The 20,528-nt window shown below is 48.1% G+C and overlaps 1 protein-coding gene across 4 annotated transcripts; it reads left to right on the forward strand.

The window, feature by feature from the left end:
* Positions 1–2,011: 2,011 nt before the first annotated feature.
* TMPRSS6 (transmembrane serine protease 6) lies at positions 2,012–20,472 on the forward strand. 4 transcript variants are annotated; one of them, XM_072923419.1, is made up of 18 exons: positions 2,012–2,704; positions 4,338–4,494; positions 4,668–4,810; positions 4,972–5,039; positions 6,263–6,447; positions 9,155–9,196; positions 10,041–10,245; positions 10,566–10,702; positions 10,912–11,024; positions 11,497–11,606; positions 12,690–12,835; positions 13,756–13,854; positions 15,777–15,890; positions 16,168–16,284; positions 17,001–17,169; positions 17,574–17,845; positions 18,528–18,664; positions 19,359–20,472. In XM_072923419.1, the coding sequence occupies exons 2-18, from the start codon at positions 4,347–4,349 to the stop codon at positions 19,515–19,517; spliced, it is 2,364 nt and encodes a 787-aa protein (XP_072779520.1). In that variant the 5' UTR covers positions 2,012–2,704; positions 4,338–4,346; the 3' UTR covers positions 19,518–20,472. The 4 variants fall into 4 exon arrangements, with proteins under 4 accessions (XP_072779520.1, XP_072779519.1, XP_072779521.1 ...); XM_072923418.1 differs by lacking the exon at positions 2,012–2,704 and adding an exon at positions 2,707–2,793; XM_030263047.4 differs by lacking the exon at positions 2,012–2,704 and having other exon boundaries at positions 3,992–4,494.
* Positions 20,473–20,528: the final 56 nt, after the last annotated feature.

Raw genomic sequence — 20,528 nt, forward strand, 5'->3', positions numbered from 1 at the left:
TCTACAGTGTTTATCTGTCCTTTGGGTGAGGGAAAATTGTTGGGAAGGATAGATAAATATGATTAAGAACCACAATAGTACAGCCAGGATGAATATTATGCCCTCTACTGGCTGGACAATAACCTCACCTACAGAGGGGTCCAAAAGTCAAATGGACTGTTCCATGTCACCCCCCAGAATGTATGGTTCACCCCACACCTGTAACCCTCCCCTGAAACATCAGGTGTCTGTAACCCCATTGGCCCAAGTCCTGTTCCAGCCCACCTTGAAGCCCCCTGATAAGGGGTCTCCGAGGGGCCAGATGCTCTCTTGGATCTTCCCCTCTCCTCCTGGAGCGTCCTCCCGGATTCCCTGCTCCCCCCTTTGTCTCTCCCCTCCCCCATCACCTCAAGCCCAGCCACGTGCTGTGTCTGGCAGCTCGAGGCAGGGCCTCTCTCCATCCTGAATAAACCTTATCCTCCAAGAGCAACCAACAGAGATCTCTCGTCTGTATCCACCCAAACCGTCCGTGGAACCCCCAAACCTCTTTACAGAAAATGATTAACAGCTTTTCTAAATAGGGAACTAGGTGAAGTTTTGTTTGGACTAATATACCTTTAGCTCTCCTTCCTACTCCCTACCCCAAGGAACTCAGGCACCTAAACAAGAAAGCAGAGGTGATCCTGTAGCAAGCTGCTGAGGATTGTCCTGCTGGCTCAGTATTTTTTTTCACACCCCCCAGCCCCCCACCCTTGCTTTTTGTGAAAATGTCAGCTCCGGAGCTGGCAGGCTGTTCGCAGAGCTTTCGCAGCCACGCTGGGTGTGAACGTGTGACACACTGCGGCAGGAAGTGCTGGCGTCAGATCTGGCGATAACCGGACCTTTCTTCCAGGAAGATGAGATCATGTGGTCTCATATGTGAGTAACACGGGTTGTGAATGCCACTCTCAGTGATTTGGGGACCTTTTGCTGCTGGGTTCCCAACAGCCCTTTGGAAATGTCACACGGGGAGCAGTCAGTCCCTTCCCGAGCCCGTGAGAACACGGTGTGAGGTTCTCAAACCCACAGAAACACACTACGGCCGTGTCCATCAGCACCAGAGGCAAACCAAAGCTGAACAACAGCGCTGTGTGGAAAATATTGATGTGGAAAATATCAAACTAACAGCCACAGGCACGAGTCTTCTCTTTATCTTACGCTTAGAGACAGCAAAGATAGCTGTCACATTTCTCATCTCCTTTCCAAGATACCTTGTTCATAAATAGATACCGCTCAGCCTCCTCCCACATCTCTTCCTTTTTTTTTTTTTTTTTTTTTTTTGCCATGGAGAAACAGAAAGCAAGGGGTACTTGCAGTAAAAAAATTCCTCTGAAGTCAGATCTGATCAAGGGTTTGGGTCTTTGGTTGATTCAAAAGCCTGTGGTGATAGATGTGGTATGCTTGCTTAGATAGATCAGATTGAGATTCTATACTTTTTGTTCTGCTGAAAACACCAGAGATTGAAGATTTTTCTTTCCAGGAAAATTTATTTCAAAAAAAGTAAGGTTTTTGGCATTGAGAAATACTCTTAGATGGGTTCTGACCCACTGTGGCAAGCCCCTCATAACATAAAGTTAGAAAAGCTATATATTAATACATACATGCCTAAAGATGCTGCTTGTCCCTCATTATCTGTGGAAATTCTGGTTAAAAGTAACTTTTAAAAGTGAAATTAGGTCTCAAATCTCTTGAGTGGTTCTGAAAGCATTCCCAGTCAAACACTACAGCTTTCTACCTACATTTAATGTTTATCTACTAGTATCCACCATGAGGCAACTATAGCAATGGCTTTTGGTCTTCATGCAGTCCCAGACTAAACCTGGTCCATTGACAGAGCTGGAAAATATCCCTGCACAGCTGCCAAAATGAGCCCAAGTGAGCCTTGGCCCAAATAAGCTCAGTCCTGGGTCGATGTCACTGGCTAGAGCTCAGCCCTGAGTCAGGAGTCACCCATTTATTGACAGAATAATTCTGTTTACTCTGCTCTAGCTGCAGTGTCTCTGCTTTCTGTGAAAAACAAAGGGGCACATACAGACCTGCAGGACTGTAAGCAGAAGGTTGTGTAGGAAAAGTAGCTGAGGAGGACCTGGGGCTGGAAGCAAACTAAATGCTGCAGGCAGGTGTGACTGGTGGTGCAGGTGAGTTTGGGGAGCCCAGTGTCAGGAGACTGGGCAGTGAGAAGTGCAAGAAGACAAGAGGGAGACTCTGAAGCTGGCACTGAGAAGCACTGTGCTTTGCTTTCATCTGATGAACACTGTGGTGACCAGACCTGCTCTGTACTGCTGTCTTCCCTCCTTCCAGCCATCTACCCCTGCCAGCCAGCATCTGCTCCATCCCTGTGCTGGGGAGCACGCACCCATGGGACCAAAGAGGGTGGCTAAGAAACACAGCAGCTGCTCAGCAACTCCCTGTCCCCTGAGGAGGACAATGTAAGCGATCTGCACCAGTCTCCTGGATTGTTCTTCTCTGCACGGCTAGAGGTGCTCCTACCTTGATTTTTTCTGGATTTCCCCTGCTCAGCCTGCAGCTCTTCTCCCGCTGTAAGCCTCCAAATCCTCCATTTCAGAAAAGGAAAAAGTCATTGTGCAGGGTGCGCTGACCCACTGCAGCTGGATGGTGCAGGACAAAGGCCGAGCTGAAGGGGCATGGCACCAGGTTATTGATCACTGAGGAGACCTTGAACTGGGTAAATAGATGTCCTGCTTCCTCCCCCACTCCCTGCAGGTGTGAGTTGGGGTGTGGGCCAGGTCTCACAGGCAGCAGCAAGCTTTAGAGGTAGGTCTGCAGCTCTGGGGGAAACCCCAGTGCCTGCCATTAAATCTACTAACAAAGAGGCTCTTCTGCTGCTTCCTGCCCTCCCTCCCCTGCCCCTCCACCTCTGGTTGTGTGCTTATGCCTGCTGTTTCTGAAGGGATGCTGTGGTAGCGGAGATGTGCCCTTGCTCTTCTTGACTGCCCAGTTTGGCTCCTTGGGGAGGAGACCCTTCCCAGGGGTTGCACAGAAAGGTGCCCCACAAGGAGCAAGGGAAGGCAATCTGTGCTGGGCCTGTTTGTACTGCCTGCCCCTCTGGAAGGGTGTGTTAGAGCAAGTGGATGTGTGACTGCTTGTCTGAGTGTGGATGTTCACCAGGCTGGGTTTAATGTTCTGGTGTGAGTTACCTGGTGCTTACATTCTGCAAATGTGTCTCCATGTTGCGAGGCAGCCTGGAGGGCTTGGGGCTCTGTAACTGGGGGGAGGAAGCTGAAAAGCCCACTCATCCTTATCAAGTGGTGCTCAGTGGCATCCACATGGGCTAAAACATGCATGAGGCCAGCCACCTCTTCCCTCAGCTGTAGCAAGTCCCTCCCATGCATTCCTCTCCCCATGTCCACATGCACCACTGGGAACAAAGACAACTTACACACAGACAGGATGCAAGCATTCCACAAGACCTCTGTGTTCTCCCATGCAAATGCATCCACATCCCTTTCCTCTCCAACCACAGAAACACAGAAAACCTTTGAGGGAAGGCATGTAATATGTGGTGGCAGAGGAAAGGAGGAGGAAAGTGGGTAACAAAACCAGTACTAATGTGGCTCTCTTGGGCAATGGTATTTCTCACCCTCAGAGTGAGGGGCTGAGAGAAGAGAAGCAGTCAGGAAGAAGCAAAAGAAGCAGCGTGGGGGAGATGATGGGCAAGGGAATATAGAAGGTGTCCTCTGGCACAAGCAGGTGGTGGTGAAGGGCTGAACATTATTCAGGTGCTCTCTTCTCATTAGCTCAGCTAATGAGCCAGTGCCAGCATTGGCTTTGCCTGGGAACACATGGCCTGCTGGGAATGGCAACATTTGCTTACTTTTAAGGATCAAGGTAAAAATGGCACAGCAGGCAAAGTGTAACTTCAGGTTCCCAGACAGTGGCTGCTTTGTGCAGCTTTTGCTCACATTTCAGGTCACCAATTTTTCTTCTGCATTGATTTCTAGAACAAAAAAATACCAGCTTTAAAACAACTCCCAGCCTGGGAGAACAACATTTTTGTATTCAGAAAAATTCATTATTGTACTAATTTTCACTTTTGACAGAAGCAAAACCCAGGGAATGCCTTTGAATACTAATGGATTACCAGGAGATGTAGACAAGACAGTGTCCTGGAAGCCTGTGTCCCACTGATTTAGCAGTTTTACTCACATTTGCTCTGAGCAAAGTCATTGATGATTTGCACAGTGTTCTCTTGGGGCCATAGATCTTGGGAGAGGAGGACTAATTTGGCATAATACCTTCAGAGAGGCTATAAAGGGAAACAGAAAAACCAGCCTGACCCTGGCATGCTGTGTCACCAGACGCACCTGATGGAGGCCGAGGAACAGGAGGAAGACTCCAGCTCCCTCTCAAATGACAAATCAGAAACTAACTCGCGTCGCTGCCTCCGCTATGTGCTGCTTGTGATAGCCTTTCTTGTGCTGGCTGGAGCTGCTGCAGCAACCTGGTATTTCCTAGGTAAAAATTCACATTTTTCCCCCCCAGCAGGAGGTGGAGGAGGGGTAGTCAAAGCAATGCCCAGCCCAGAGCACATAAGTGACTCTTGGTGGCCTTTTGACAGTCATACAGAGGGGCAACCTCCTCTTTCCTACGTATCGCTCAGGTGACCCAGTAGTGTCTTCTCTTGGCAGACTACAGACCGTGGCATCTGGAGCCATCCATCCTGCAGTTTTACTGTGGCAGCCTCCAGGTCCTCAACCGCCAGTACTCCCCGGACCTCGGGCAGGTGGAGTCCAGAGCCTTCTGGGTGGAGTCAGCTAAGCTCCAGAACATGGTGAGGGCTTTTCATGAGCACAGCCGGCCCAGAGGCTGCTCAGTGAGTAGAAGGAGGAAGAAGTCAGGCACCCCCATTCAAGGACAGGCTTGGTGGAATGAAAGATGGGATCGGCCACTGTAACATTGCCCTGTAGTAATCAGACAATGTTCTCATTGCAGCTGAAGGAACTGATTCATGCCACAGAGCTGGGTCGGTACTACAACGCAAGCACAGTGTATGCCTTTGGGTGAGTAGCACGCACAGCACATTTGCTTGGTCCTGTGTGAAAGCTTCCAGTAAATTGTACTCTGGTTTCACTGCAATCTGCCCATGACAGACTTCTGCAGCCCCTGCCATGACCTCCAAGCTAGGCTAGACAGTCCAAATTCAAAATGGTTCCAGTATAATAGAGATGGAGATATTTTGATGTTCCTCTTCATCCCAGCTCATGACGAAAAGCCAAAACTGAGAAATTTTTCAGAGAGGCAAAAGTTCAAGAGAGTAAAAAAAAATCATTGGGAAGAGATTAAAAAAAATTGTCTTGGCATTAGAAAGCAAGCAGCTGGAAATTAATTTTTCTAATTCAAGAAAGCTATTTTATGGCTGACTCTAGGCACCAGAAGGGAGAGGCCAGAATGCAGCATGGAAAAATTATTCCTGCAAAGAAGCCTGGACCACCTGGGAACAGGATAACAGTGGAATGGGACAGATGTGGGACTATAGCTTTGCAGGTCATAACAGTAGAACAGGATAGCAGAAATTATTTCCAGACTGATGGTCATTTTCTTCTGATTTTTTCCCTATGAAAAGCCAACCCCTAAATCTGTCCTTTACCTAAGGAACATTCCAACTTTGATGTAATTCCATTTCCAACTGAGGAAAGAAAAGTTTAACTTGCACATCTTGCTCTAGCTTTTTACTGAACAAAGATGTGTTTCAAAATCTTCTTGCCCTCTTCCAGCCAATTTTCTCTGCCAGCTGGTTGAACAGAACTTTCCCAGGCACAGTCTCCTGCAGCTTTAGTGTGGCCAGCATTAAGGGGTTGTGATAAGGTACCTGGTTATAAATCATCCACTTGTCACCACTGGGAGATGAGACAGTGAAGTCTTGAGCCTCTCTTTTCAACCCCTGGTCAGTGGTACCCAAAGGTAATTTCTACCTGAAATAAGACTACTCATTAGATTAGTCTTGATTAATTATCATAATAATTTGAGCTCATATGGTCATCACTAAAGCCAGATGGCATGGAAAGGCTTCTTCCCACAAAGCACTGACTCACACCATGGATATTGCAGCTCTCCTGCCCCACTCAGAGACGTTCCTCTGGGTTACAGCAGCAGCGTCGGAAAATCTACACTGATATGTCTGATATACGGAAAAATAGTGGGGAGGGTAATTCTCCAGGGTTTGTCACTCCAGTAATTCTGAAGATGAAGAGCAAAAATATTTTACATGCTATTTCTCTGTTAGGGAGGGAGCTCTGACATTCTTCTTCTGGTTCACCCTCCAAATCCCTGAGAGTCAGCAGAAGGAGGCAACTGCTGAGAGGGTAAACACAGTGCTCCACCAAGAGCTCTCCACCAGCTTCAACAGCTCAGGCAGCCTGTCCTACCAGAAGGAGTACAGGGTCAACCCAGACTCTCTGGTTCTCCTGGGTAAGTACCAGCTGCTCAGCTGGGGTCTGAGCAGTCAGAAATGCTCCATGATGTAGAAGGTTAGGAGAAAAGGCCAGGAGTCTGTTGAAGGAGACAGAGGAAACCTGAAGAGGATGAGAGAAATAGTAAGGATCAGGAGATAAAATTTTATACAATTTTTCCTAATAGAGAATAACTGAGCTTTGATTAAAAAAGAAAAAGGAAAAAAAAAAAATCCTTCCTTAGAAGGATTAAAATTATTGGAGATACACCTGACCATGATCAGATAGGTGATTCTTTTTTCACCCATCAGCTTTGGCTTTTGTAGAGTAAGGTCTTAGACAGGTCATGACTTTGATCAGCTCAGCTTGAAAATACCAAGCACTTAGGTTTGCTACTTTCCTTTGGGTGATTATTCCAGACTGTTTGATAGAGAGAATAAAAGCAACATATCTGAGTCACCACTAAGTCTTCCTCTGAGACAAAGCATCGTTGTCACTTCAGTTCCTGACATACAATTTTAAGGATTATTTATCGCTGCTCACAGTGAAGGTCACAGCCTGTTTAAAAAGCCACCCATGCAAAAGTGCTCCAGAGTAGGTGTTAGGTAAGGGGCTAGGGATGTATATGTAGTCAATGCATACAAGTCCAATGAAATTTATATCTGATCATTGTAATGAGGCTTAACTTGTGAGCCTGGTCTGTTCCCTTTTACAGAGTACCAAATCTCATAGGTTTTACAATACACTGTGTTTCTTCTCCTCCTCTTAGGACCCCTATTTCCAAGTTTCTTCTTCCAATGAGATGTTAAATCTCCAAGTTGTTTGGGTTTGTTTTTGTTTTTTTCCCAAGCATGCAAACTTGCATTATTCTAAGATGAAGCTTCTTTTATTATATCCTACCCATACTCTCTAACTTTTACCCCCACATACCAATTGTTTTGTGGGTTATTTTTGGGTGCCTGTAAAGAAAATTCTATTTCATCTAAATTATTTTCACTCCCCCATCCAGACCATCATTTTAAGGTCTTAGTCAGAAGCTGCATTAGCATCTTATCAAGACATCTCCTCCCACGGTTACCATTAGTTCCTTACTTCTGCTTAGGATTTGTTTCCAGCATACCAGATCCTATGCTCAGCCAATTTCAATGAACTTCCTTTACAAAGATATCACAAAGAAATATGCTAAATCCTTCCAAGTCAGCCCATCTAGCATTTTCCTTTTATTAGCTCACTTCATAATGCAACTTATAAACAAATAAAAATGATGGTGCCATAATTTTAGCTGTTCCCAGTTCCCTCTTATTTGCTTTGCATCTGTTTCACTGTTTGATTCAGTTCAGCAGACCACACTTCTTTCTATTTTGGACTTAACGCACCAGTAGTAGTTTATCCAGTTCCTTCTGCTTCTGACTACCAGTCAGAAGTACACCCTGATAACTGAGACAAAAGCCAGAAATTTCTTATACTGTTGAGCCAGGGTGACCTCCAGCCAGTGCCTTCACCTCTGGTTCCATTTGCCCTGTACAGTTTAGAGTGAAGAAGCAGCCAGCTAACAGCAGGTCATTAGCACTTCATTGCTTTCTGGCAGACTCCTGCCGGCCTGCTCAACTCTAAACTCTGCCTTGAGACTCAGAACTGCAAACCATTGACTGCTACAGGAACCTCTCCAACATCGCCAGTGTTTTATTTTTACTAATAGACACACTCACCCCGGTACACTAGATTCCCCTTCCCCAAAAATCGTTCAGACTTGCTGTTCTCTACAGGAACTCGGCTTTATTACCTTCAGATAAAGGAGTACTCACTACCAACTCTGCACAGACAATTCCCTACAGCACACGAGCTTGCCTAGGAGCAGGCCTTATGCCTGCAGGATCCTATTTTCCTCAACAACTGGTTTTGCTATGACAAAACCACTCATCTCTCCCCACAGATTTGCTTGGAAACTACCAAAGCCCTGACCTAGGCAAGCCCCCAACAACAATCCTCACACCCAGCTGACCTCACAGTGCATTTTATTTTGGCAATTATTCCCAGAAGCACCTGATCTCTGGCTGATTCCAGTCCAGCTGGGAGGCTGGAAAAAAGCCCAGCTCTCTTGAGTGTTATCCACCCTGTGACTGTTTTGCAGAGATTTGTAGTCCCTGATGGTCACTTTCTCTTCAACTCCCTTCTCCAAATGTGGGCTCTGCAAGGATGTTGAGTTGCTCATTGCACAGTGGTCATCAAAAGAGAACTCCTCCACCCTCAATGACTCCCATATTTTTGATTGGGCATTCTTTAAAGTGGGACAGCAGATGGTAAAGGCTCTGGGAAGCTGGGCTGTGCCCTGTAATGTGGTGGCAGAAGCGGGGAATGACTGCCTGAAGCAATGCCCAGCCCTCCTGGGAAGGGGAAGAGGTCCTGGAACAGCATACCAAAATGGGCAAGGAAAAGGGCAGAGAAGTCCCTGGTGGGCTGGAAACAAGAATTAGGGCTGTTGAATTTGAGTCAAGGGCAGAAAAAATTCCCAGCAAGATGGGCTGGGGAAGGCATGACTGAACAGGTCCCTGAGAGCAGACAGAGAGGTACCTGGAGGATGCCCCATGCTGAAGTTCTGAGTGAGATAGTTACATAAGGAAGGAAGGGTGTCCTCACCTACATGCTAGGTGATCAGATTATATTTTTTTTTTTTAATTCAGTTTATATTTTTGTTTATTTTCCTTTATATACTTTCTTTCTAACAGAATCCAGTGTGAAAGACATAGTAGTGCTGCAATCCACTCTGGGTAGGCTACCTTTTCCTTTCCTTTTTACTTCATGACTTTATGGGAGGGATTTTCACAGGGGACAAAAAGCTTTTTGGCCTCCTGGAGTTGTAAATCCTGGGAAGGGGAAATAGGAGCAAGGGAGCACCAGTGCTGCTGCTTAGCCAGATCCAAACTACATTACTGCTATGTACTGGATGGCTCTGGGCAGAGATGCCAGCTGCCAGGGGCAATGCAGCCACCTCAGACTTGTCCTGGTCCTAATGAGAACTGTGAAATAGCTGGGTATACTGGTACCACAGTGCTGATTCCAAGCCCCATGCAATGCTGCTGACTGGGGTAGGGGTTTCCTGCGTGGCTCTGCACTGGCTGTGCCTCATTTAGGAGTCTGTTGTCTTGGCAATGTTTGAAGATGCTTTTAGTAATTTCAGCAGTGTTGTAAGTACTCTGTCTGGCAGCTTGCATTAGATATGCTATTAGAAGCTCACCTTTAAGCTGATACTTACTCAAAAATCCTGGTGTGAAGGTCATCTGAAAGCTGGAATTCGGATGAGGGAGATAAAAAGCTAGGAAGACTATGGGGCTGAGAGGAGAAAGAGGTGAAAAAGTAAATAAATCAAATAAAACATAACTGTGCTGTGCTGATATTTAAAGTCTGAGGTAGTATTAGGTTAACCAAGGAAGAGGAGACAGTTCTTAGAGAAACTGGGGCAATGGTACATTAAGGATCAGTGCCACCACAACGTACGTAAAAGTAAACCGAGATCATTGGGATGAGTCAGCCTTACCCTAAAAAAGGGCTTACAATGATACACCAAGTGACAACCCCATATCTTAATATCTCTTACAACCACATCTATTTCAGGTTGCTACAGGTACAGCTATGTCCAGGAGGATGATGTCCTAAGGCTGGAGGGCCCTGACTATCTGGCCTCCAGTTGTCTTTGGCACCTCCATGGCCTCAAGGGCTACATGATCAAGCTACGCCTGGAGTGGACTCTGCCTGATTGCAGGGACCGCCTGGCAATGTACGACGCAGCCGGGCCCCTGGAGAAACACCTCATCACCTCGTAGGTAGCTCCTGAGCAGGGAGAACATGGTAGGAAGACAGGCAGGATGGCACCACACATCACAGAAGGGGAAGGTGTCAGACAACATCAGAGGAGGTTGTCCTTGATGTACAGCCTGCCTGTTGCTGATCAGCTGAAGTCACTGATGTGGGCTATGTCTCACAGCACCATGCTATAGTAGCTGTCACTGTTGGCTCTTTGTTTGCCTTACAACATGTATGTGTGGATTACACAGATATCCATTGCCTCTCTTGCTCATTCTTCTCTTTCATTTGTTTATTGCTTGCTTCACTCTCATCCTTTTATCTCTTTCCCCTGAGGATCTATGGCTGCAGCCGGCAGGAGCCCATCATCGAAGTCCTTTCATCTGGCCCTGTCATGTCCATTGTGTGGAAGAAAGCCATGTACAGCTACTATGACCCCTTCATCCTCTCAGCACAGGTGGTGCCCCTCGAAGGTGAGGAAGGCTGGAGGAGAGTGGCTATAGTTACAGGGAGAAGATTGGTTTTCTCCTGCAGTATCACAGCTCCTGGAGGTCCTATATCCCTGTTAGTGGCAGAATTCATTCTGGATTGCAGGGATAGTCAGCAAAAGGCAGGTTGCATGGCCTCCCCGGGCTGAGGCTGAGCTGACAGAGAGCAGGGCTTTGAATGTCTGTATTTACAGCTTGTGAAGTGAACATAACTCTGCGGGAGAGCCTGGAGCTGCAGGGGAAGATCGGCACCCCACACTACCCCAGCTACTACTCGCCCAACACGCAATGCACCTGGCACATGACGGTAAGAGCCAGCTCCCACAAGAGCATCCATCCTGTCCCCAAAACCTGGGCTGCACTCTGTACATTGTGGGGGTACAGCCAGGGCTCTCAGAGCATCATGAGAAGCAAGAAGAGGGTGACAGCCTGCCCAGCCTCCACAGAAGGTGTGTTTCTGAAGGGGAAGAAGTCTAATATTGTATACCAGCACAGAAATGCCATAAATGAGGAAGAATCTGAAATCTGATCTCCAGAGGAGTTCTTCAAAACAGAATCAGATTGATAGGAATTGATAAGAATTGCCAGGCTTTGACACCAGCAGCAGAGCCACCCTGGGCTGTGGCATGGCTCCACTTTAGAGGATGCTTTTTTCTGACCTGCAGTGTGGTCAGACACATCTGGCCTTCACATTTGCTCTGCTCGTTTCTGATTTATGGAGTGTGCTGTAACACTCCTAGGAGCCATCTTCCCTCTGCTCTGCACCCCCTTGTCTGCAGGTCCCATCCCTCGACTATGGGGTCACCCTCTGGTTTGATGCCTACGCACTCAGCAGACAGAAGCATGACCTGCCCTGTACCCAAGGCCAGTGGATCATTCAGAACAGAAGGTGTGTGGTGGGGTCCTGGTTTCTGTCTCTCACTTCCCACCTGGGATAAAACAGGGATTAAGCCTCTGGAGTTTCCCTGCTCACTTCAGCCACCATACGTGAGGAAGAAGAGCTATACACTGAGCTCTTCAGTGGCCACTCTTTGTACCGGTGCCTCTGGCTTTTGTGCTCATCTTGTTCACTTTCTCCCCAGTGAAAACATTTCTCAGAGATTTGCTTCGAGCTACCAACCTGCTTTCTCTGTCTTGCTGTTTGCATCAGGCTTCTTAGTTTTCTCCTGTGTGTGTAACCTTGGTGTCCTCCCACGCCTCCTTGTGTTTGCAAATCTGCCTGTCACCACCTCTGCAGTATTATCTGTGTTGCCATTGCCTTGCAGCCACCTCCGTACAGATCTTCCCCTTAGCTCCATATCCTTATCCATATCCTCCCGCTTTGACTGCAGCCATTTCCCCTGCAGGACTTCCCACAAACAGCATCTGTACATAGCTGGGGCTACTGCTCACCACTGCCCAGGTGTAAAGGAAGGAGATCTGTTGTGTTCCTATCTCCCCAAAGCAGGCTCTGAGATAGATGGACCTATAGCTTTTGGTTTTCCTCCCATTTATTGCAAAATTGCCTGTTTCCCTCCAAAACCTCCCCCGACCTACCTCATTAGTGCCTTCTCCATGGTTCCTGTAGAGGTAACTTGTCTTCCTAGGAAAGATCCGATGCAGAATTTATGTTAACCTGGCTTAGGATTTCCATTTTTTCTCTCCCCGCCTTCCTCTCTTAAACTGTCAGTGCCACAGTTTCTACAACACGGCTTCTTTGGGAAGATGACAAAGGAGAATCTTCTTACACCATAAGAACTGAACTGCTTTGCATGGCCTGATCTCAGTGCTTCCCAGAAAGCAGGAAATGTCCAAAGACAGGGTCCCTCTGGACTCTGTATCTCATGCATACTGAAGGCTTTTTGTGTTCCTGATTTGCCTGCAGCACCCAGTCTGTGTGACCCCCTTCCCACCCCAGCCCCACCGAGCCCCCTTGCCCTGCTTTGTCTCCTGCCTCCCTGTCCAGCCCACCTTGCCTGTGTTTGCCCCTCAGGTTGTGCGGCCTGCGGACCCTGCAAGCCTATGCTGAGAGGATCCCAGTCACATCTTCTGCTGACATCACCATCACCTTCACCTCCCAGATCTCCTTAACCGGCCCTGGCCTACAGGCAGCTTACAGCCTGTACAAGCAATCTGACCGTAAGCTTGGGTTCCTCCCTGCTCCTTTGTGGGGGGACCAGCAGCCCCTCTGCACTTGGCTCATGCTGGGAGAAACACAAGGTACAGCCTGGGAACCCTAGGTGCCATCCACCCTTCAGGAAGATGCTCACAAATCAGTGGTGCACCAGTGATGCCCCCAAAAGAAGAGACAATTATGTGCAAAGATGTTTCTACCCATGTGGCCCTGCCTCCTGTGGGCAGAGCATCCATGCAACAAAACCCAAGGTCACAAAATTGCCTAAAATCTTACCCTCGTGTCAACATCACAGACAGGCCTTGGGAATTCAATGAGAAAGCACTTCTGCTTGAAGCAACATTTGTTTTGATTACAAGCTCTCTTATAGAGAGCTGTTTCCTGCTCACCTTGGAATCCGTGCAAACAAGAGATAAATAAAACCGCACACAAATACACACATATGCAAATTCCACCCACAGTCTGTCTTTCTAAGGTTTCACCATCTCCCTTCTAAAAGGTGCCAGTAATGCACACCAGTCCCTGAATATGCGCACCTGTCAACGTGTCTAACAACAACCCCTTCCAGGTCCCACGTAAGTTTTGATAACAGCTCCAAAGAGCCTGTTTCAGCTTTCCCGTGGCATTCAGGAGACATGAAAAAGCAGTGATCCCGACATACGGCGTGCCAGAGAAGTGGTTGTCCTGCATGTTACCCATTGGTACCATGCAAAACAGTGAAAACCCTCTTTTCCCTGGTGCATATCCTGGCTCCATATGTCCCTGTTAAGAGCAGGTGACATGGCAGATTTTGGGGAGTGAAGTACACTGCAGCAGCACTTGCATGGTCAGGAGGGTGTGCAGTTCCACCATCTCAAGCCATGGTGCTCTGCTGCCAGGAGGTTTCCAGTCACTGGGGAGTAATTACTCTCTTTTGGTTTCACAGCCTGTCCTGGGGAGTTTCTGTGTTTGGTGAACGGTTTGTGTGTCCCAGCCTGTGACGGGATCAAAGATTGCCCCAATGGGCTGGATGAGAGAAACTGTGGTGAGTGATTTCTTCTCCCCGCTGGTCCCTGGTCTCAGCAAGACACAGCCCCTTGCTCCTCCAGGGGCAGGGAGAGATGGGGAGGATTTGGTTGGCCAAGGCACATCCTTGTACCTCAACTTCAGGAACTTAAACCTCTGTGGCCTTAGAAGTGCTGTATGGCTTTAGCCTGCTCTGGAAAGAGCAGTAATGCTTCTGGCTCCTCTCACAGTACAGCCTTCCCGGGAGAGTCTGCTAGTAGCAAGAGCACCAAGAGTTCCAGGCAGCCTGAAAGAAGCCCCCTGCCCAAGCTGTCCCCCACCGTGTTCTGATTTCCTCCCACCCAGGGTCTACAACCAACCTCAGCCCTGGCCTACAGCCCCCTCTGCTGTCACACCCCTCAGCATCCCCCTCCCTGCTCTCACTTCCCCAAGCCCACCTGCTGCCCTTCTCTCTCCTCTTTCCCCCCAGGCCATTTGTGACACTTCATCTGTACAGATCCTCACTCATATATTTTGCCCCAGTATGGGAGCATCAAAGTCCTTGATCAGCCTCAATCGGTTCTTCATGTTAAAGCATTTAGTTCTGATTCAGATTCTACTCTTTAGCATCTCAGAACTGCTGCAGAGCCCCATTCTCATAGGAACAGCAATTCAGGCTTACACACGACACCTAATTCATTATTTCTCTCGCCTCTGGTGTGATGGGGGGCTCATCATATTGCTGCCACCACTAACTTTTCATTAGTTGTTTCTTACAGATGTTTTTTTCACAGATAAAGAGCCCTGAACCACTGGAGAGAGTGGCCAGTTTTGAAAGATTCAGAGGAAGGTGTAGGAAAAGTCTAAAGTCAAATCTTTCTAAGGAAGCCTTAATTCAGTGCTAGAAATATGAGAGCTCACATAAGATTGCCGAAGCTGCATTTTATATTGTCTGCAGTGTTGCTGACAATGTGCTCTGTCCCATCATCCAGCTGTCTGACATCAGGGCCTGCATGCTTCTCTCCTGTAGACATGGATACATTTGCATCCTTATGAATATCTAATCTTTTCTTGAATCCCAGTATCTCCTTGGCCCCAGGGATATCATGTCATTCAGTTTCACAGGTTGGCACAGACCAAGACTGACAGAAACCCCACAGTTTCTCAGTGTTTTCCAACATTACTTTATATTTGAAAAAGAAAATAGAAACATTATTATTTCCTTCCTTTCTTATACTCTTGCCACTGGTGCATCTCTGATTATTCACTCTATATTGGTATGGAAAAATCCCTATCTTTAAAATCAAAGTTCAAGTTGCCTCAGACCTTATGTGCCTTTAGTCATCTAGAAGTTTCATGTTATTAATGAAAAATTATAGTTATTGCAGTAAGAAAATGGTACACACAAACAGAACAAGTTCCTGCTATAGAAATCTGAGAAGAGACGTCAACTCTAAGTGGGCAGGCAGCTTAGATGAATCTCCATCCTCCAGTGTCCATCAGAACTCATGGACATTGTAGAATCCTTTGTTGTTCAGGACTCAGCTGCAAGGGGAGGTGCTGGAGTGTATGAACAGTACCCATGAGCTGGGGCTGACAGCAAGGCAGGAGGAGCAGTGCCCTCACCAGACAGGACACAGTCCTACAAAACTCTAACAAGGCAAGCAGACCAGGACTGGTGGTGGTAACTGAAGAGTCCATGGACCTCAAGACAAGTACATAGTGCTGAGGTGGGTCTGAGGCCAAGACAAGAAAAGTTAAGTCAGCAACAGCGAAGTGTAAGACAGGGTGCACTCATACCTGCAGTGCAGATCAGGCAAAAGCTACACAGCTGCACTATACCAGAGCTGGTCTTAAGCACATCTTATGAGGTGGGGGAAGAGGTTGTAGAGACTGCAGGACTTATGACCCTGACCTCACACCTTGTCTTTGCCTGATCCCATGTGCTTCCCTCCTGTGCAGTGTGCCCTGCAAAGTTCCAGTGCCGTGAGGACAGCACTTGCATTGAGTTCAGCAGGGTCTGCAATCAGCAGCTGGACTGTGTCAATGGGAGTGATGAGGAGCACTGCAGTGGAGGTAGGGAGGGGACTGCTGGGATGACAAATGGCCACCCCTGTGTTCGAACCAAGGCTGTCTGTAGAGTACTTTCCACATGTGACATAAGGGCACCATCTGGGAGTTAGCTCGCCCAGCCTCCTCACAATGTTTGTGAGCTGTTTGTTTGTTCAGGAAATTCCCTGTCATCATTTATGGAGTTCCCCCAAGCTCTCTGCTGCCCTTTCTCCTCATTTAAAGGACTTAAGGCTGCATCTGCAGCTGCCCTCTCAGTCTTGGCTTTCCTTCCTTTTTGCAGGGGTCCCCTGCGGTCCTTTCACCTACCGCTGTGAAGACGGGACCTGTGTGAAGAAACCCAACCCCCTGTGTGACACCACTGCAGACTGCAAGGACCTGTCTGATGAGAATCACTGTGGTGAGGAAATGATCAGACACATGTCAGCCAGGCAGGTTCAGGATGACATGTAGCTGCAAGTTGCCCCATTTTCTCCCACCACCCAGAAGAAGCACCCACACCCCCTTGTTCCACCACCTTCTCCCCACCTCAGTCCCACAGTACCAGTGCCCCTGCTCCACCCTGCAGTGGCAGGGACAGCAGCAATGAGCCAACTCTGTGCTGAGTATGAGCAAGCTCTTGCTCTTCGGACAGCTGCTCCCTGCCTCCTTCTGGCAGAGGCATCAGGTCAGACAGACATGTCTCAGGCCAGGTTCAACCCACAGGCTGCCTGTTTGACCACTGTGTTTGGCTTATATGCCATTGTACAAGGCTCCAGCCAGGAAAATCACCTGTGTCTGCATGTCACTGGCAGTGAGAGAGTTAATGTTTTGATTTCCCTACTTGTTTTTTTCTGGAGCCTCAGTAGGCAGTGAAGGGGAATGACCAGGAGGGTCTCCTGACAGCACAGCCAGCATGCTGCCCAAAGGCATCCCCAGGCTGCAGCTGGAGGTGGGGAATGCTGGGGGGGAGTGCTCACTAGACCTGTCCTGGGCAGTATATAAAGTATGTGCTGGCTGGGTAAGACAAGCAATTAGAGGTCAAACTCTTCAGTCAACTAAGTAGGAAAGGAAGGGCAGACACAGTATATCATGTTCCCTTCCTTCCCTGAAGTACCTGTTGTGTGTCCTCCTCAGACTGTGGGATGCAAGCCCCTCTCAGCAGGATTGTGGGTGGTATGAATTCTGTGGAAGGGGAATGGCCATGGCAGGCCAGCCTGCAAGTTCGGGGCCGCCACATTTGTGGGGGAACACTCATTGCTGACCGCTGGGTGGTCTCAGCTGCACACTGCTTCCAGGATGAGAGGTAAATGGAGAGGGGAGGTGCTGGATGGAAAGATTTGCATTGCTTTCCATGTCATGCATGATGGGAGGCTCTTCTGACTGATGAAAATGTCACAGGGCAGCTGCACCCCTCCTATGGCACTTCAGCCATGCTTCTCCATGGCTTGGAACTGAAGAAAGGGGTGTGGATATATGCAGTATTATCTGGTGGTGTGTGCAGGGGAAAAGGGGCAATGCTGGAATTTGCAGAGCAGTTTTGAGGGGACAATGATAATGGAAGATGCTGCACAGCTCCACCTTTGTTTTGGCTCTGTGTTGTCCCCACACTGTCACAATGGTGGAGATGTCAGCATGTGCTAGGATGGGGACAGCATTACCTGCAAAGTGTGCCCTTTGGGTCCCAAGCTCCTCTGCTGCATTCTACAGGCTGGCCTCCCCCTTCATCTGGACCGTTTACTTGGGTAAATACTTGCAAAATGCCACTGGCCATACAGAGGTGTCCTTCAAGGTTATCCATCTCTTTCTCCATCCTTATTACGAGGAGGACAGCCATGATTATGATGTGGCCCTGCTCCAGCTGGATCATCCTGTGATCATCTCACCCTTAATCCAGCCCATCTGCTTGCCTCCTCCTTCTCACATCTTTGAGCCTGGCCTTCTTTGCTGGAGCACTGGCTGGGGAGCCCTCAAGGAAGGTGGTAGGTTCAAGGTCTGTTGGTGGCCTACTGCAGCAGGGCTGAGGCAGAAACATAGGTTCAGATGTGTCATAGGTAGAACAGCCTTCTGCTCATCCCAAAACATTGTGCCTCCTTCACTCCTTCTGATTTTGGGTAATAGGTTGACCAAAGTTATCTGTTGAGTGCCCTGAAACCTCATGTGGGGAGGTAGGCATGGCAGTATGGTAATCTGTGTGGGGACAGCGTGTGCTTCTTCATCCAAAGACTAGAACAGCCCTTCAGGTCAGCTTAGTGCCTTCACCCTCCTACAGACTTGCTCCAGCTGCTTCCTAACCGGAAGCACTCAGGAGACTATACAGAACTGGACACTCCTGGTTTGTACTCTTAGACAGAAGAGCTTAACATCCATTTCAGTGAGCAACAAACCCAAGATTCCGACAACCCAGAGGTTTCCACAAAGCAGAATACTCCTTATCCCAGAAACTGAAGTGCTCCCAACATATCCCTGTATGGAAAGGAATGAAGGGGAATTTTATGCCTTCCACACAGAAAAAGTGCTCTGCTGAAAGTCAGAGACAGTGATGGCAGTGGAGAGCAGAACAGAAATTCCAGTGGCAGGTTTGGGCACGCAGTGAGGTACACATGGGCTAGGGGAAGTTCCACCATAGCTCATCTGTGCTAATTTAGGTGCTCTACTTTTCAGGGCATATCAGCAATGTTCTGCAGAAGGTGGACGTGCAGCTCATCCAGCAGAACATCTGCAGCGAGGCTTATCACTACACGATTACTCCCAGGATGCTGTGTGCTGGGTACTACCAGGGCAAGAAGGATGCCTGCCAGGTGACAGAGGTGTTGTGGGATCAGGGTTGACTACCAGAGGTGGGATGTGATCCAGGTCAAATGCAATCCACAGCCTGAAATGAGGGAGGAAAGACCGTATAAGGTCATTTTCCCAATACTTCCTCTGATCTAAGCAGCCAACAACAGCTCTCATGACCACTTCTTCCTTGCCTTACACAGGATCCAAATACAGTTAAATTACCCTTTTCTCATTTCAGCCTATTCTCCACCCTACCTCCCACTTTCAAGTCAGGTGATTACATCACTCTCTTACACCCTCAACCTCTTTAGCACCTGTCATACATAGTAACCTGTGTATTCCTTCATTACTATTAATCTCAAGGAATTCCTCTCTGTCATTCCTCATGGAATCCAGTTAAAATCCAACAATCATCCTTGCCTGCCAAATATTTGGAAATGCCATATGGGCCAGGAGGAATCAGTAGCACGATCAGCTTTTTGGAAGCTGTCTGAGGGGGAGGAACTTGCCTGATGAAGGTATAACTGAGTCAGATGTTTGCACTGGAGACTGTTTTTGACATCTACCTAAGGTACAAGGAATGTTGCAAATGTCCCAGGCATGAGTTGAGGGGATACAGGGATCTGTATACAGAGGGGCTCAAAGACAGTGTAATCAGGAAGCAGCAGAAGCTGGTGGATCACCACCACTTCATTTTACTTTTCTTTTTTCTAGGGTGATTCTGGAGGTCCACTGGCCTGCAAAGAACCCAGTGGCAGATGGTTTCTGGCTGGTTTGGTCAGCTGGGGAATGGGATGTGCACGTGCAAATCACTATGGAGTATACACCAGGATCACTCAAGTGCTGGGCTGGATGAACCAAACCATGAGCTGAGAAAAGTGCATCTCTGTCTTCTCCCCATCACACCTACACTCACATGGCACTCATTCCTGATCTTGCTCACTTGACTCCCAAAGAAAGAGAGTGTGGGGTGTCGTCAGACTCAGGATGCTCTTCTGAACTGGGTAAAAAAAAGCTGCTGCAGGGATTGTAGAGAAAAGCAGGCAGAGAAAAGCAGCACTTCCCCATTAGTGCTTCCCAGGGAGCACCCCAAGGGGTTTTTAGGCCATCCATCCAAAAGCGGAGAGAATGGAGGCAGGTGGGGGAGCTGGGGGAGCAATGACATGACACACAGCAATAGACCCAAGCTGATGGTGTATGAGAAGAGGAATAAGGGGAGTTGAACTTTCCATGAACCATGTGATTCAGCCACAGTCTTATGCTGGAACATTTGCTGGAAGAAAATGTGACTGATGTAGTTAGAGATTCCAGTAACTGTGAAATCAATCTGCCTCCCTCTTCCTTCCTGCTGCTTATCCTTCATCCCCCTTCCCCTCCCATCACTCCTCCTCTTCCATCTCCCTAATTGCTTCTTTTCTTAGCTGGCATGTGCTGTTCAGTGTGCTGTTCAGCTCAGCCAGCCAACTCTTCACGTCTCACTGACTCCCAGGCATGAGCCCAGCATCGCACCCCCAAGCACGTGTCCTGCCTCCCTGCTGGAGCAGCACCCAGCCTCCACTGCTGCACTTCCCCCAGTAAAAATGCTGGAGCAGGCTCCCATCCCCTTCCCTCAGCCCTTCTAAATACCTTTAACATCAGGGCATCTCAACCTTTTCCATCTCCTATTCAGGTAATGCAGGAGATGAAGCAGAAGGCTTCAGGGCTCAGGGCTTAAACTGCAACTGCTGCAGGTTTGGTTTTTTTAACTAAAGATATACGTGTGTGTGTATGTGTTTTTGTGTACATAATTGGCCACTCTCTGGAATTACAAATAAAATTAATTTGAGGATTTTTTTGGCTCCAGTTTGCCTCACTCTGCTAAAAATTATCTTGAGGTTTATATGT

This window comes from Taeniopygia guttata, chromosome 1A (assembly GCF_048771995.1).
Source record: "Taeniopygia guttata chromosome 1A, bTaeGut7.mat, whole genome shotgun sequence".
Taxonomy (NCBI): domain Eukaryota; kingdom Metazoa; phylum Chordata; class Aves; order Passeriformes; family Estrildidae; genus Taeniopygia; species Taeniopygia guttata.